General features: G+C 41.9%; 2 protein-coding genes across 2 annotated transcripts; both read left to right on the top strand.

The window, feature by feature from the left end:
• Positions 1-99: 99 nt before the first annotated feature.
• On the top strand, positions 100-6,752 carry c26h11orf54 (chromosome 26 C11orf54 homolog). Its single transcript, XM_062988940.1, has 8 exons — positions 100-208; positions 372-470; positions 2,236-2,309; positions 3,182-3,283; positions 3,602-3,778; positions 4,517-4,666; positions 4,786-4,902; positions 5,665-6,752. Exons 1-8 carry the CDS (start codon positions 142-144, stop codon positions 5,836-5,838), a joined length of 960 nt encoding a protein of 319 aa, XP_062845010.1. The 5' UTR covers positions 100-141; the 3' UTR covers positions 5,839-6,752.
• An 806-nt stretch (positions 6,753-7,558) lies between these two features.
• Positions 7,559-15,220, top strand: LOC134303293 (spermatogenesis-associated protein 22). The gene is made up of 8 exons (XM_062988656.1): positions 7,559-7,763; positions 7,971-8,047; positions 9,315-9,452; positions 9,562-9,727; positions 10,515-10,854; positions 12,272-12,398; positions 12,540-12,637; positions 14,901-15,220. Exons 2-8 carry the CDS (start codon positions 8,011-8,013, stop codon positions 15,090-15,092), a joined length of 1,098 nt encoding a protein of 365 aa, XP_062844726.1. The 5' UTR covers positions 7,559-7,763; positions 7,971-8,010; the 3' UTR covers positions 15,093-15,220.
• The last annotated feature ends 808 nt before the right edge of the window (positions 15,221-16,028 follow it).

The raw sequence follows: 16,028 nt of genomic DNA, 5'->3' as shown, positions 1-16,028 counted from the left end.
TAATTGAGACCTCGGACTCGTGATTCCTGATTCAGTGTGAAGAGTCGAATCATTAACCCGGGTGATTCAGGAACCGCCCAGCTCTAGGATTTCTCCTTCGTTCAGTTCAGTTCAGTTTAGTTAAGCTGTCTGAATTTAATCATGGCACCACCCAGTAAGACTGAGAAATTCCACCTACATGTTCCTGATCTGAAGGAATTATGTCAAGGTGAGAGATTTCTTCTGCATTTGTTGAATTAAAACCTGTGCATTGTTGTTTATGCATGCAAGTGTTCAGATCAAAGTTCAACATGGCAGTTGTGTTGATCTATCTGAGTAGGGATCAGATCTGATATACTTTTATTGCTCCTGATAATATAAATCTGCTCCAGTGTTAGAAAAAGGACTGAAGAAGAACTTTGAAGATGCAAAAGTGTGTGTTGCAGACTGTCCTGATCTCACACAGGATCCTTTCAAGTTTCCTGTTAAAGGTAAGCACAATTAAGACCACAAAGAAACTTAAAATGAGCACAAATTCAATCTCAGCTCTGCCTTTCCGACTGGGCTGGGCGGCTGTATGAACAACGATTGGCTGTTCAGGGTTAGAGGGTAAGAAAGTCGGATCATAGGTCCTCATAACTGGTGCGACTGTGGCCCCTGCTGGCCGACTGATGGCGCCTGCACAGGGCTGAGGAATAATGCTGATGGGGGTGTGGCCCTCCGTACACAGTGCTCGTCAAGTGCAGAGGTGGAAAGTAACGAATTACATTTACTCGCGTTACTGTAATTAGTAGTTTTTTTGTGTACTTGTTCTTTTTAAAGTAGATTTTACAACCTGTAATTTTACTTTTACTTAAGTATGTTTTGTATTAAGAATTGTAATTTGCTACATTTTAAATAACATCCGTTACTGAGTAAAAATAAACGCTAAAAAAATCGCATCTGGGAAACTGCTGCAGTGAATTCTGCGATGGAAAATAAACTGGTGCTAAAATAAAGGAGCTGTAATCTAGGTATAGAGTAGGAAGGGTGATTTTAAAAGTTTAACATGTTTGGAGTTTGATGTTTCGTTATTTGACAACATAGTCTTATGTCAAAGAATGGCAAAGTTTTGTCTTACATCTTAAAGGTTTTCTTTGGGTCATTTAGTGAAAGTCATGACACCTGTAACCTTGACTTGTTTTGAGTTATGAGATTTGCAGTATTTACATTTACATTTTCTGCATTTAGCAGACGCTCTTATCCAGAGCGACTTACAGAAGTGCTTCCATAGTACTGTTGTTCCAAACCCCAGTATAACTGTTGTTTGGTATTTGTTGGTGATGAAAAGAAGGCTGGTCTATAGAATCCACAATTAATGCCAGCTTCAGTGGTTATACAGTTTGAAAAAGTTTTATGGGATGGTCTGTACTAAAATGACACATTACACATCCCTAAATGTTTCAAATGTTGTATCAACATGTTTTGTTCTATTATATTTTAATTAAAAACAACTATTGTGAGATATATTCACTTGTCCTGTTTGCATTACACAGGAGAGACACCCCCCCCCCCCCCCCCCCCCGTCCTGTTAAAAAGTAACTAAGTAACGTTTACTCTGAGTACATTTTAAATGAGTTACTTTTTAGTGGAGTACATTTTTAGACTAGTAATTTTACTCATACTTAATTAAAAATTCATTAAAGTAATAGTACTTTTACTTGAGTACAATATTTTAGTACTCTTTCCACCTCTGGTCACGTGTATGAACTCAGTATAGAGGACGCAATCAGGGTAATTGGACACGTGGACACGACTAGACTGGGGGATTAAATAAAAAATCAAAATTCTCACATTTTGCCAATAGACTTCACCACCAACACAAATGTCATACATGTACCCACCCCAGAACCTGGTAAACTCAAGTTGCACCTTGATATTTACTTATGCGGGGTTGGGTTTGTGGTGGGTCTGCACCCTGTACAGATTATTAAATGGACGATGTAAAACTTGATTATGATACTGTAAAGTCGCTTCATATGATGAAGGCCAAAGGCACATAATGTTCTGTACAGAGGGTTAAGTAAGGTCATTGTGTAACAATGGGGCAGAAAGATAAGTAGGAAAACAGTGACTGGTCAGCTGACATGTATTCTGACTGCAGTAGAAAGAGACTGGACTATGCCCTGCCCTAGTTGATTAAAATTACCGAAAGGTAATTCTAAAATTAAATGGTGGTTCTTTAGCTACAGTTTTCTCTTCTTGCGCTCTCAATAGGACTGTGTGGTCAACCTCGAATTACTGATGTTGGTGGCGTCCCCTACCTGATCCCCCTGATTCAACCGGACAAGGTAACTTGACCTACTGTAAATCCTGAACCTTTATTCAGTTGCTTGAAATGTACAGGGATCAGCCATAACATTAAAACCACCTTGTTTCTACACTCACTGTCTATTTTATCAGCTCCACTTACCACATAGAAGTTCTACAATTACCGACTGTAGTCCATCTGTTTCTCTACATACCTTTTTAGCCTGCTTTCACCCTGTTCTTCAATGGTCAGGACCACTACAGAGCAGGTATTATTTAGGTGGTGGATCATTCTCAGCACTGCAGTGACACTGACACTGACATGGTGATGGTGTGTTAGTGTGTGTTGTGCTGGTATGTGTGGATCAGACACAGCAGCGCTGCTGAAGTTTTTAAATACCGTGTCCACTCACTGTCCACTCTATTAGACACGCCTACCTAGTTGGTCCACCTTGTAGATGTAAAGTCGGAGACAATCGCTCATTTATTGCTGCTGTTTGAGTTGGTCATCTTCTAGACCTTCATCAGCGTCACGGGACGCTGCCCACGGGGCGCTGTTGGCTGGATATTTTTGGTTGGTGGACTATTCTCAATCCAGCAGTGACAGTGATGTGTTTAAAAACTCCAGCAGCGCTGCTGTGTCTGATCCACTCATACCAGCACAACACACACTAACACACCACCACCGTGTCAGTGCAGTGCTGAGAATGACCCACCACCTAAATAAAACCTGCTCTGTAGTGGTCCTGACCAATAGAAAACCTTTAGCATGCATTAGAATGGGAGATATAGATTTAAATTAGTAGTTGTATCGAATTGTCCATTGCTGATGTAATATGAAAACCATTTGTGCTCATGACACAACCTGAGATTAATAAATAATCACAAGTGATTTATTTGTTTATATTTTTAGGTCTACAACATGAACACTGTAGCCAAGGAGTTGGAGCTTCCTGGAGCATTTCTGCTCGGTGCCGGTGCTGTGTCAGCAAAGACTGTCGGGATGAATGCAGAGGTGACTAACAACATTATTATCTACATTACAGATGTCTTGTAACATCCTATTCCAAACCATGGGCGTTATCATGGAGTTATCCAACAGGGCCATAATGGCCTTCACTTTCTGGGAGGGCTTTCAGAAGATACTGGAGTGAGTCTGTAGCTTGGTCACTGGTTCTGTATGAGAAGGCGGTTCATCCCAGCATGGTTCATTTGGGTTCTGGTCAGGGCTCTTTACAGGTCTTGGGTTTGTTCTTCATACCAAACCAATCAATAATTAGAAGGAGTAACTACAGTATATACTTTATATTTATATCTATGATGCTTTTTTAAGATGATGCCTCTGGTGCTGACCGAGTCTGACGGCAAACCAGCCGTCAATGCCAGCTACTTTTCATCCATTAACCCTGAAGATGGGAAATGCCTGCAGGAGAAGTACAGTGACAGGTTCTGTGACTGTGACTTTGGGCTTCTAGCAAACCTCTACGCATGTGAAGGTAAACCCGGCAAGGTAAGAACCAGATTCACATACAGGTCAAGACACCATGTGCGTGGCCGCTCAGGTGGCGCAGCGGTAAAAACACACGCTGGAACCAGAGCTGGGATCTCGAATACATTGTATCGAATCTCAGCTTTGCCTGTCAGCTAAGGCTGAGCGTCCACATGAACAACGATTGGCCTGTTGTTCAGATATGGGCGGGACTAAGCCGGATGGGGTCTCTCTCTCTCATGACTGGTGCAATTACGACCTCTGCTGACTGATTGATGGCGCCTGCACAGAGATGAGAAAAGAGTGCTGTCAGGGTGTGTCTCTCCGTACACAACGCTGAGCTGCACTGCACTCGTCAAAGTGTAGGTGATAAGATGCATACGGCTTGCTGGCCATGTGTCGGACACACCATATACATGTAAAAATTATACATGTGGACTGTTGGACATCATCTTCCAAAACCATGGACTTTTGTTATGATTTTGTTGTGTCTCTTGGGGTGATGTTGGGTGAATGTTGCCCCCACACCAAACGCATCAAACTGTGTCTATATGGACTCGCTTTGTGCACCTTCTGACGCCACATGATCGATGTGTAACTTTGGAAATGTTACTTATTTAATAAAACCCACACAGCATTGAGCATCTGTACCCATCCTGAACAGTACTGACTGTACTTTGAATGCTGAATTAATCAGTAACTGTGGGGAAGTGACAGATCTGAATGTGTAGCTAAACATGAACGTTTCTTTGCTGACAGGTCATTGAGGTCAGAGCCAGCAGGAGAACCGGAGCTGACAGTCTTGTGAGCTGTATGAGGAAGACCATGGAGGAGCACTATGCTGACAAAAGCCTTGCTCTTGGGGGGACTTTTGTTATCCAGAAAGGGAAGGCCAAGATCCACATAATGGTAAAAAAAAGAATATGAAAGTGATAGTAATATTAAATGACTTTTGGATGAGTGAACGTATGGGTTATTTAGGTACCTTCCAAATAGTGTGTCCAGATGTTTTATGTTTTTTATTGTAGCCACGAGAGTTCTCTTCGTGCCCCCTGAATACTAATGAAGAAGTAAATAACTGGCTGAAGCATTTTGAAGTCAATGCTCCATTGATCTGCCAGTCTGTCATGGTGTCCAGAGATCCAGTGAGTGTTTAGACCATTATTTATACACCGATCAGCTCCACTTACCACATAGAAGCACTTTGAAGTTCTACAATTACTGACTGTAGTCCATCTGTTTCTCTACATACTTTTTTAACCTGCTTTCACTGTTCTTCAATGGTCAGGACCCCCACAGGACCACCACAGAGCAGGTATTATTTGAGTGGTGGATCATTCTCAGCACTGCAGTGACACTGACATGGTGGTGGTGTGTTAGTGTGTGTTGTGCTGGTATGAGTGGATCAGACACAGCATTGCTGCTGGAGTTTTTAAATACTGTGTCCACTCACTGTGTCACTCCTTCCTAGTTGGTCCACCTTGTAGATGTAAAGTCAGAGACGATCGCTCATCTATTGCTGCTGTTTGAGTTGGTCATCTTCTAGACCTTCATCAGTGCTCACAGGATGCTGCTAATGGGGCGCTGTTGGCTGGATGTTTTTGGTTGGTGGGCTATTCTCAGTCTAGCAGTGACAGTGAGGTGTTAAACTCCATCAGCGCTGCTGTGTCTGATCCGCTCATACCAGCACAACACACACTAATACACCACCACCATGTCAGTGTCCTGGCCATTGAAGAACAGCATGAAAGGGGGCTAACAAAGCATGCAGAGAAACAGATGGACTACAGTCAGTAATTGTAGAACTACAAAGTGCTCCTATATGGTAAGTAGAGCTGATAAAATGGACAAGGAGGTGGTTTTAATGTTATGGCTGATCGGTGTATATTTCCAATGCATTGAAACAGGGCTTGGACCTAAGAGTGGAGCATACGCACGGATTTAGTCATCATGGTGAAGGAGGCCATTACTACATCGACACCACACCAAACGAGGTGGAATACCTGGGATACTTCCTACCTGCCGAGATTGTTTATCGCATCGATCGACCTGTGGAGACCCACGACGTTGGCAGAGACTGAATGGATAGAATGAAGTGTTTTTACATGTACACTAAATGGCCAAAAGTATGTGGACCCTTTTATTATTATTGAGTTTGTATTTTAGCCACACTCATTTTTAACCACGTGGGAACAGATTTGGTATGGAGGATTTCAGTCAACCCTAATAAACACCTTTGAGATAAACTGTTTATGAGCCAGGCTGCCCCATCCAACATCAACCACCATCCAAACGGTGCCTGGGAGGAAAAATAGAGGCTGTTATGGACGTAATTTTGGAATGGGATGTCCAACAGGTTTTCACATACTTCAGGCCATATAGTGTATTTTCCACATATGTAACATGTACGTGATTACTATAGACAATCACTTTGACACAAATGTTTAAATGTGAATTAAATACTACATTTATTACACTATAAAAAGGCTCACACAGACTGTTATGGCAAAGCAGTGCAATAAAAATAATACATTTTTAATGAGAAGTTAGTCTTGAAGCATAGCATTGTTGGAGCATATTCCTTTAATTTAATAAAATCTGCAAGCAATTTGCACAACGATATCTGACTAAATGCCCTTGGAATATCCACATAAATAAATGATTAGAAGCCTACTTTAATGTGTTTTTATCTGCCCTAATCACATTTTATCTACAAGTCTATTGCCTGAACAGCTTTACAACACAAATACACATTTGAAGTACATTTTCAAACTGGCAAAACACAAAGCACATGTTTGGAAGATAAAATAAACACTTAAGACTAGTGTTAATTATCTTAATGGCAGAAGTGTTTGTTCATGAGTGACTAAAAATCTTCAATGACACCATTTGGATCTCAGCAGACCCCATGTATTTCCAGCATGCTATAAGACTTAGATTGTTAAGTGTCATGTTTAATAATTGTTTAATTCTAAATAAATAAAGTAATAAATTATTAATGTTTCATGAGCTTGCTGAACATCTCATACTAAAACCATTGGAATCAATTTGGTTTGGTTTGGTTTGGTTTGCTGTACCATCATTCACTATATCATGGAGTTTTTAAACACCTCACTGTCACTGCTGGACTGAGAATAGTCCACTAACAAAAAACATCCATCCAACAGCGCCCCGTGGGCAGCGTCCTGTGACCGCCGATGAAGGTCTAGAAGATGTCCACTCAAACAGCAGCAAAAGATAAGCCAACTAGGTAGGAGTGTCTAAAAGAGTGGACATGGTATTTCAAAACTCGTACCAGCACAACACACACTAACACACCACCACCATGTCAGTGTCACTGCAGTACTGAGAATCATTCACCACGTAAATAATACCTGCTCTGTGGTGGTTCTGTGGGGGTCGTGACTATTAAAGAACAGGGTGAAATCAGGCAAAAAAAGTATGTAGAAAAACAAATGGACTACAGTCAGTAATTGTAGAACTACAAAGTGCTTCTATATGGTAAGTGGAGCTGATAAAATGGACAGTGAGTGTAGAAACAAGGTGGTTTTAATGTTATGGCTGATCAGTTACTTAGTGTAACTAACTTTATACAAATGTTTTGGCTGTGGCTGAAACACCTAAACTCAATAGTTGTGAGGAGTGTCCACATATTTTTGGCCATAGAGCATATGTATTAGTACACAGTGATAAAATGAAAAGCTTCAGTGGTCCATTTACTACTGACAAGGCGTTAGGTGACTTTCCCGCTCACAAAGGCTGCACCTCAAATCATAGACTGTAGTACTTAATAGTGTTTAAATAATAGTGCACTCCAAATGATGTTGTAAGTGTTTTGACACACTCTGAAGTGGATAGTGGTCGGTTTGGGACGCAGCCAGTTGTCCTCGCGCCACTTATTCAAAAGAAAAGTCTGTGTAAATAGCTGACAATGAAGCGGCTTAATTTTTAAATATTTACGCCAAATTCGATAGTTATTAGGGTTTATTACTTGATAGTTGTTAAGGTTTGTATTTAGGAGTGTTTTAGAACGTTATATGTTGACTAAATTCATAATTTGTATTAGTATCAACAGTAACAGTAATAAACAGTACGGCTAACTATGCTAGTATTGAAGTTATATAATTCGTATAAACATAGCTTGTTTGTATAAAGATAGCATTGTTGCAATGCAAATATTAAACATGTAAGTGTAATTTACTACTTGTTTTAGGTCATTTTATCTTGCTGTAGTTCAGAGAATATTTGCCATCATGAGGAGAAATGAAAGTCAACCCAGACCAACTGCAGGTAGGTTACAATAATAAACACACAGGGAATGTACAAAATATCTTAAACATAATAAACCCTGTGATAATATATCAATATTAAGCACATAATAAGGGTTAGGGCTACCATATACCCCAAAAATGGTTGTCATAAAAGTCCAGAGTGGCTTGTGATGGGATATTTGGTAGTACTTTAAGGTAGAAAAGTAGAAAGTATACCTCTTTTTTGTTTGAGAGATAAATATGGTGTACAAAAGACTATATAACAGTTTTAGAAAAGGGTACATGCATGTCTTGACAGTCTGGGTAAACAATACACTCCCCATAGCGTCTATTTCATTATAACTGTGCATATCATGGCCAGAGATATATAAGATATTGTGCTGACATAGTTGCTCATAATAATTGACTGTTCTTCAATGGTCAGGACCACTACAGAGCAGGTATTATTTGGGTGGTGGATCATTCTCAGCACTGCACTGACATGGTGGTGGTGTGTTAGTGTGTGTTGTGCTGGTATGAGTGGATCAGACACAGCAGCGCTGCTGGAGTTTTTAAACACCGTGTCCACTCACTGTCCACTCTATTAGACACTCCTACCTAGTTGGTCCACCTTGTAGATGTAAAGTCAGAGACGATCGCTCAGCTATTGCTGCTGTTTGACTTGGTCATCTTCTAGACCTTCATCAGTGGTCACAGGACGCTGCCCACGGGTTGGTTGGTGGACTATTCTCAGTCCAGCAGTGATAGTGAGGTGTTTAAAAACTCCATCAGCGCTGCTGTGTCTGATCCACTCATACCAGCACAACACACACTAACACACCACCACCATGTCAGTGTCACTGCAGTGCTGAGAATGATCCACCACCTAAATAATACCTGCTCTGTGGTGGTCCTGGGAGAATCCTGACCATTGAAGAACAGCATGAAAGGGGGACAGATTGTTGGTCAGACAAGACTCATTAATTGCAGAGGATGAGGAGGCTGTGTTGTATAGTACATAAGAACAGAGGACTGCTGTAGATGTATCGGATGTCCTGTAGGTTCGATCCACCTCACAACATGATCATGATGTTAATAATTTGCATGTACAGTACATTTCTAATGTTTTGGCTCATTAGTGTATATAGGTGCAGAACTTTCACCTGATGTATTTGTATTTATACCCCATATCAGAGGTGCGCAGCAAGTTCTGCGTTCATGAGTGACATGCAATGCCATAAGCTCGTCACTGTCAGTACTATGCTGAGACTCATGCACATAGATTCAGATTTGATGTTTGTATTCAGGCTGTCTTGCTGTACCACTGTTCAACCAAAAAAAGAGAAGCAGACTGCCGTTGACGTCCAACCCTTCAGAGAGTGAAGTGTGTTCTGGCAGTGAGTACAGAAACGTGCTGGGCTTTACACCAACCTCCCATCCATCCAGTATGTTTTCTGAATAAATCCTAACTTGATGTAAAAACTATATGAATACCTACATACTTGATGTTACACACCTGGGAGGATTGAGTACGATATCATGCTGTTTTGACAGATGCTCAGGGATCTACACATAGAGCACCTTTAGCCCAGAGAAGTCAATGGAACCAGGCGGCCAACCTCAACCCACACCCTCAGCAAGGCAAAGCTTGGTCCAGTGCTTCACCTGGTTATGCGGGAAGAGGATATGCACCAGCGCCTTTCCCAAATAAACCCACCTGGTACATTAATCTCAGTTTTTTGACACTAATTATCATACTGCATACCCATTGTTTGTTTGTTTATTAGGATTTTAACATCACGTTTTACACTTTGGTTACATTCATGACCATACTGTTGTGTAATAGTAATTTTTTTTTTATAATTTCCTTATTTTTTATTTGATTCTACTCTATTTTTATATATACTGTATTTACTGTACTTACACTGTACTGGAGCTGCTGTAACACTCGAATTTCCCCCATGGGGATCAATAAAGGAATCTTATCTTATGACAGGAACGGTAGTTACTCATTACACAAGGTTCATCAGGTCACAAGGTTATATCGAACACGGTCATGGACAATTTAGTATCTCCAGTTCATCTCACTTGAGTGTCTTTGGACTGTGGGAGGAAACCGGAGCACCCGGAGTAAACCCACACAGACATGCAAACTCCACACAGAAAGGACCTGGACCACCCCACCTGGGGATTGAACCCAGGACCTTCTTGCTGTGAGGCGACAGTGCTAGCCACCGAGCCACCGTGCTGCCCGCATACCCTTTAATCAACATAAATAGTTACTTAACATAAACACTGCCTAGTTACTTGATTAGGAAATTAGATACCTGTATACCTGCTTATTAATGTACTAATAGTGAATGCATACAATTGTAAAGAAATGAATGAAATTGTCATGATTTGGTTGGTGCTAAAAGCCAAAAATAAAATAAGAAGCAATATAAAATGGCATTTTTAACAGAATCTCAGTTCTTCTGTGTTTTATTGGTACGTTTTTTGATTTTGAGGTCACAACCAGGGCCGCAGAGACCTCCAGGCAGACAGAACACCATGGCAACAACATCAGTCTTCAGACAGGATGGGTTTGCCAGTGGAAGCGGAACCGCTCAAACCCCGAATAAACCCGTCGCTGGCAAGCAAGCGACGAAGCAGCAGCCGTCGAGCGGAAACACCGGTTCAGCCCGAGGCCCCTTCAACCCGTCACATCCCACAGCGCAGAAGCAAAGACCTGCCACTCAGGGTCAGAGTTCCCAGTGGAAGTTTAAGTCTGTTGGAGTTACAGGAGGTGGAACGTGGGTTGAGGACACTTTCGGTATTTCAGCAAGTGAAAGCAGCCTACATCAGCAGGTAATCTCTACCACTGTCCCTAGACAATCTGGAACACAGACATAAGTCAGAAGTGTTGGTGATTTGAGTCATGTAGTTAGATAATCATTCGTATTGACATATTTATTGAAGATATTATTTATCCATTACACTATATGTCCGAAAGTATGTGGACACCTCTTTTTAAAGGTGGAATTCAGGTGTTGTACCTTACGTTTTGCTAACAGGTGTATAAATTCAAACTTTTTGACAAACGTTTGGTACGGCACTCTGGCTTAGTGGGTAGCACTGTCGCCTCACAGCAAGAAGGTCCTGGGTTCGGTCCGGTTTCCTCCAACAGTCCAAACACGTGAAAGTGAGGTGACCTGGAGACACTAAATTGTCCATGACTGTGTTCGACATAACCTTGTGAACTGATGAACCTTGTGTAATGAGTTCTGAACCAAACCCCTCTAAACACCTTTGTGATACATTGGAGCATTGATTGGCCAACATCAGTGCCTGTCCTAACAAATGCTGTTTTAACCTTGCACAGATCTACTCCAACATCATGTAAAAATTGTAATCTAAAGAGTGGAGGCTGTTATAGACACAAAGTGGGAGCAATTCCATATTAATGCACATTATGTTAAAATTAGATGACCAACAAGCTCATGGACAGATGTTCACCCACTGTTGGTCATTTAATATATACTAGGAAAAGTGTTAAATAGGTAAGACCTGCGTGCTCAGAACGTCACTGGAGGCTGTAAGCGCACATTCTTGGCCACTGGATGGCGCTCTCGTATCAAAACTGAATATGAACAGGGTTGACTGTTTCCTTTTTTGAAATGCTCTTTAATTGCATTAATTTTATGGGGCTTCATTAATTTTGAGAGATTTTACTATTTTCAGAACCTACCATTATAACCTAACCATTATAAACCTCTGCATGTTGCAGAAATCGGATATGGTCAGGAATAAAGGACTTTACCTTTTCTTAGACATATCAAATTATCTAAATTTAACCTCCTCACCCTGACTGAGGCAAGCTGCAGATACGTGCACACACTCACTGCTTTTTACCCGCCAGATGTGTGTCTTACAATTGTAAGTGACAAAAGGAAGTGTCACGTATGAAGGTTCATGCTCACTTGTGCAGGCTCTCCACCACTCAGCAGACAACACAGATGCAGGAGCATTGAAGAACCCATTTGACCTTGTCTTCCTCCTGACACAGCCGATTGTGCTCGTCTGGGCACCCAGTCGGTCGATAACACAACTCGGATTCCAGCTCTAGATCTCAGCTTTGTCACCTGGTTGCCACCCCATTATTATTATTCATTTTCATAAACGTTTTTATATACGTGTAGACAGTCCGGATCTTTACTGCATATTTAACCCAAAGTTATTTCTTCTGTTGAGCTGATCGATCATATTTTTTTTCCCTGAACTATAGAAATCAGCAGCCTCACAGGTAAAGCCGGTAGCTAAGAAATCCCTGCGAATCCTAACTGCTGTTATTGATGGTATGAAACACTGGAGCCAGTTCAAGGACAAAGTGCCCATGATGTTTGAGGTTTTTGGTAAGTATCACTGACTGGCTTATTGATTTGGTTGATTAAACTGCTTTATTCCCATCTAACAGCCTGGCAGCCGTTTAATGAAAGTGTAAATTGGTTATTTTTTCAGTCAAGTCATTCAGTCTTGTTTGTTTTTTGTTACAGGCACTCTGGACTCTGCGGTTACGATTGGCAAATTCGGAGCGAAGAACTTCCTTATAAGGGACGGGAAAGATGTTGTGCCTTGCGTGTACTACGAAAATGTGAGTACGGCTCCTACAGTCACTCCGATAAGCTACTCAAATAATTAAACGCTTTGAGCAAGAGTTTAATTACTGTTCAGATTTTAATTAAAATGTGCGGTAGGAGCCTCACTCTCTCAAACACTGTTAATCGTGTTTGTGTGGACACTACCCGTGAAAAATCTAATACCATGCCACATATAATAAAATCAAGTGACAGATGCATTTGGCTTGAAAGTTTGGGTGATTTAAAGTAAAAAAAAAAAACCGCTCAGGTGGCGCAGCGGTAAAATACCCTAGCACACCGGAGCTGGGATTTCGAATACATCGTATCGAATCTCAGCTCTGCCATCCGGCTGGGCTGGACGGCTGTATGAGCAACGATTGGCTGTTGTTCACACAGGGAAGGGAGCCAGATAGGGACCTCATAACTCATGCAATTACGACCTCTGCTGGCTGATTGATGGTGTCTGCACAGAGAGAGGAATAATGTTGATCAGGGTGTGGCTCTCCGTGCACAAAGCTGATCGGCATATAAACTCATCTCATATGCAGTCGGGTACTGCTCACATGTCGGCGGGGGCATGTGTCAGTTCGCTCTCCTCAGTCAGGGACAGGGGGTCAGCATCAGTAGAGAGGAAGCATAATGCAATTGGGTAAAAATTGGACGCGCTAAAAATTGGGAGAAAATTCATTAAAAAAATAATAAAATAAAGTAAAAATCATAGTAAAAAACTCATAAATGTAACATTTAGCAGTTTATACATTTAATTTGATACTACAGTATTAATACTTTAATAAATGATTAATTAAAATTATATGTTGGTGCATTATAAATACACTCATGCACCACATACATTTTATTTCATTTTATTTTCAATAACTACTCAATCCTGGTCTGGCTGGTAGTTGGTAGCACTGTCGCCTCACAGCAAGGTCCTGGGTTCGATCCTCAGGTGGGGCAGTCCAGGTCCTTTCTGTGGGGAAAAGGTCCCACAGTCCAAAGACCTGCAAGTGAGGTGAACTGGAGACGCTAAATGGTCCATGACTGTGTTCGATATAACCTTTGAACTGATTAACCTTGTATGAATGTAACCAAAGTGTAAACCATGATGTTAAAATTCTAATAAATAAACAAACAAACAATCCTGACCTGCTCAGCGTTGCATTGGGTCCGGTTCAACCCGGAAACACTGGGCAAAAGGCTGCAAGCCAATATACAGGGCTTTACTTCAGTTTACCCTCACTGTATCACAGAGCTTTTTACACAGTGGTTGCTCTGCCCTGCTGAAATAAAATCAATTAAGATGTTGCCCTGTTGCATTTCATCTTCAGAACAACACAGAACACCATGCCTCATAAGATTAGCACTGATACTCTGAAGCACTGTAATCAATATTCAGAAGGTAGATGATCAGTCATGCAAGCATTTTTATTGATGAGCCAGATTGATTTTTTTTCATAACATGAATATAACGAGTCCCTCTTATTATCTGGTGGAGTTAATATGCTGCGACGCTCAATTGTCTAATGGAGCTGTCAGGGGATTGAAACATGTTTGAAAATTACCCGTCACACAGTATTATATTGATCTAGACAGGTGGCGTAACACAGCAGAGATGCCAGATCTTCATTTTTTCTGCATTAGGATTTCTGCATATTTGAGAAGTAAACTGTGAGAAGTCACAGTTTTTTTTGCACCCCCCCCCCCCCCCCCCCCCACACACCCAATTTTCCTCTCTACTGATGCTGACCTCCACTCCTGACCGAGGAGAGCCGTGACTAAGACACGTGTGCAGCAGCCGACTGCATCTATTCACCTGCACGAGACGAGTTCATATGTGGACCAGTGATCCCATCATCCCCCGTTTCTGTGCAGGCGCCACTAATCAGCCAGCAGAGGTCATAATTGCACCAGTTATGAGGAATCCCTTCCGACACCCTCCGTACAAAAGAGCCAATCATTGTTCGTGTAGGCGCTCAGCCTGACAGTAGCAGAGCTGAGATTTGAACTCGTGAGTCTGAGCGTATTTTAACGCCGTGCCACCTTGACTTCCACAGTTTCTCTTACCTGCTATTTTGAACCCCGGTCTTGCAAGCTGGATGCAGCATTTCCAAGTGCAATTTTTGAACCTCACTCAGTTCAGAGAAACTCATGGTTGTTGAGTGTTATCACATATCACAAGGTTTTGAGTATCAGCAAACGATAGCTTGTTCCTCATTCTGTTAATACGTTTTAGAAAATACTCTTCCGTCCTTTTCGGTGTCCTTCTTCTGTGTAAAGGATCAGGCGTTGCCCAGACTGATCCGAGGTCAGGTGCATCGCTGCGTGGGCAACTACGACAGACAGAAGAACATTTTCACCTGCGTGTCGGTGCGAGCCGCTTCCCCCTCCGAGCAGAGGAACGCCCAGCAGGCCGTGAAAGCCTCGGACGCCGAGATGAGAAACGTCGTCGGGCTGCTCGACGAAATCTGAGAGGACGATCAGGGGCAGGGACAGAGCAGGAGGGGTTTTGTTTAAATTCTGTTTAGGGTTAGTTTAAAGGTGTACTATACTTGTACAGAGATGTGTTGATTTGAGATAAATAAGTTGGAAAAGTTGTCTTTTTATAGTCTTGTGCATGAATCTAATCAAAAGATGGCACAACAGTGCGGCTGGTTTACTGTTTGTTATTAATGAGTCTAGCATACACCGATCAGCCATAACATTATGACCACCTCCTTGTTTCTACACTTATTGTCCATTTTATCAGCTCCACTTACCATATAGATGCACTTTGTAGTTCTACAATTACTGACTGTAGTCCATCTGTTTCTTTGCATGCTTTGTTGGCCCCCTTTCATGCTGTTCTTCAATGGATCATTCTCAGCACTGCAGTGACACTGATATGGTGGTGGTGTGTTAGTGTGTGTTGTGCTGGTATGAGTGGATCAGACACAGCAGCGCTGATGGAGTTTTTAAACACCTCACTGTCACTGCTGGACTGAGAATAGTCCACCAACCAAAAACATCCAGCCAACAGCGCCCCGTGGGCAGCGTCCTGTGACCACTGCTCAAACAGCAGCAATAGATGAGCGATCGTCTCTGACTTTACATCTACAAGGTGGACCAACTAGGTTGGAGTGTCTAATAGAGTGGACTGTGAGTGGACACAGTATGCAGCACTGATGTGTCTGATCCACTCATACACAACACACACTAACACACCACCACCATGTCAGTTTCACTGCAGTGCTGAGAATGATCCACCACCTAAATAATACCTGCTCTATGGTGGTCCTGTGGGGGTCCAGACCATTGAAGAACAGGGTGAAAGCAGGCTAAAAAGGTAAGTAGAGCAACAGATGGACTACAGTCAGTAATTGTAGAACTACAAAGTGCTTCTATATGATAAGTGGAGCTGATAAGTGT

Source organism: Trichomycterus rosablanca, chromosome 26, assembly GCF_030014385.1.
Source record: "Trichomycterus rosablanca isolate fTriRos1 chromosome 26, fTriRos1.hap1, whole genome shotgun sequence".
Taxonomy (NCBI): Eukaryota; Metazoa; Chordata; class Actinopteri; order Siluriformes; family Trichomycteridae; genus Trichomycterus; species Trichomycterus rosablanca.
This window is presented reverse-complemented; position numbering and strand designations above follow the sequence as displayed.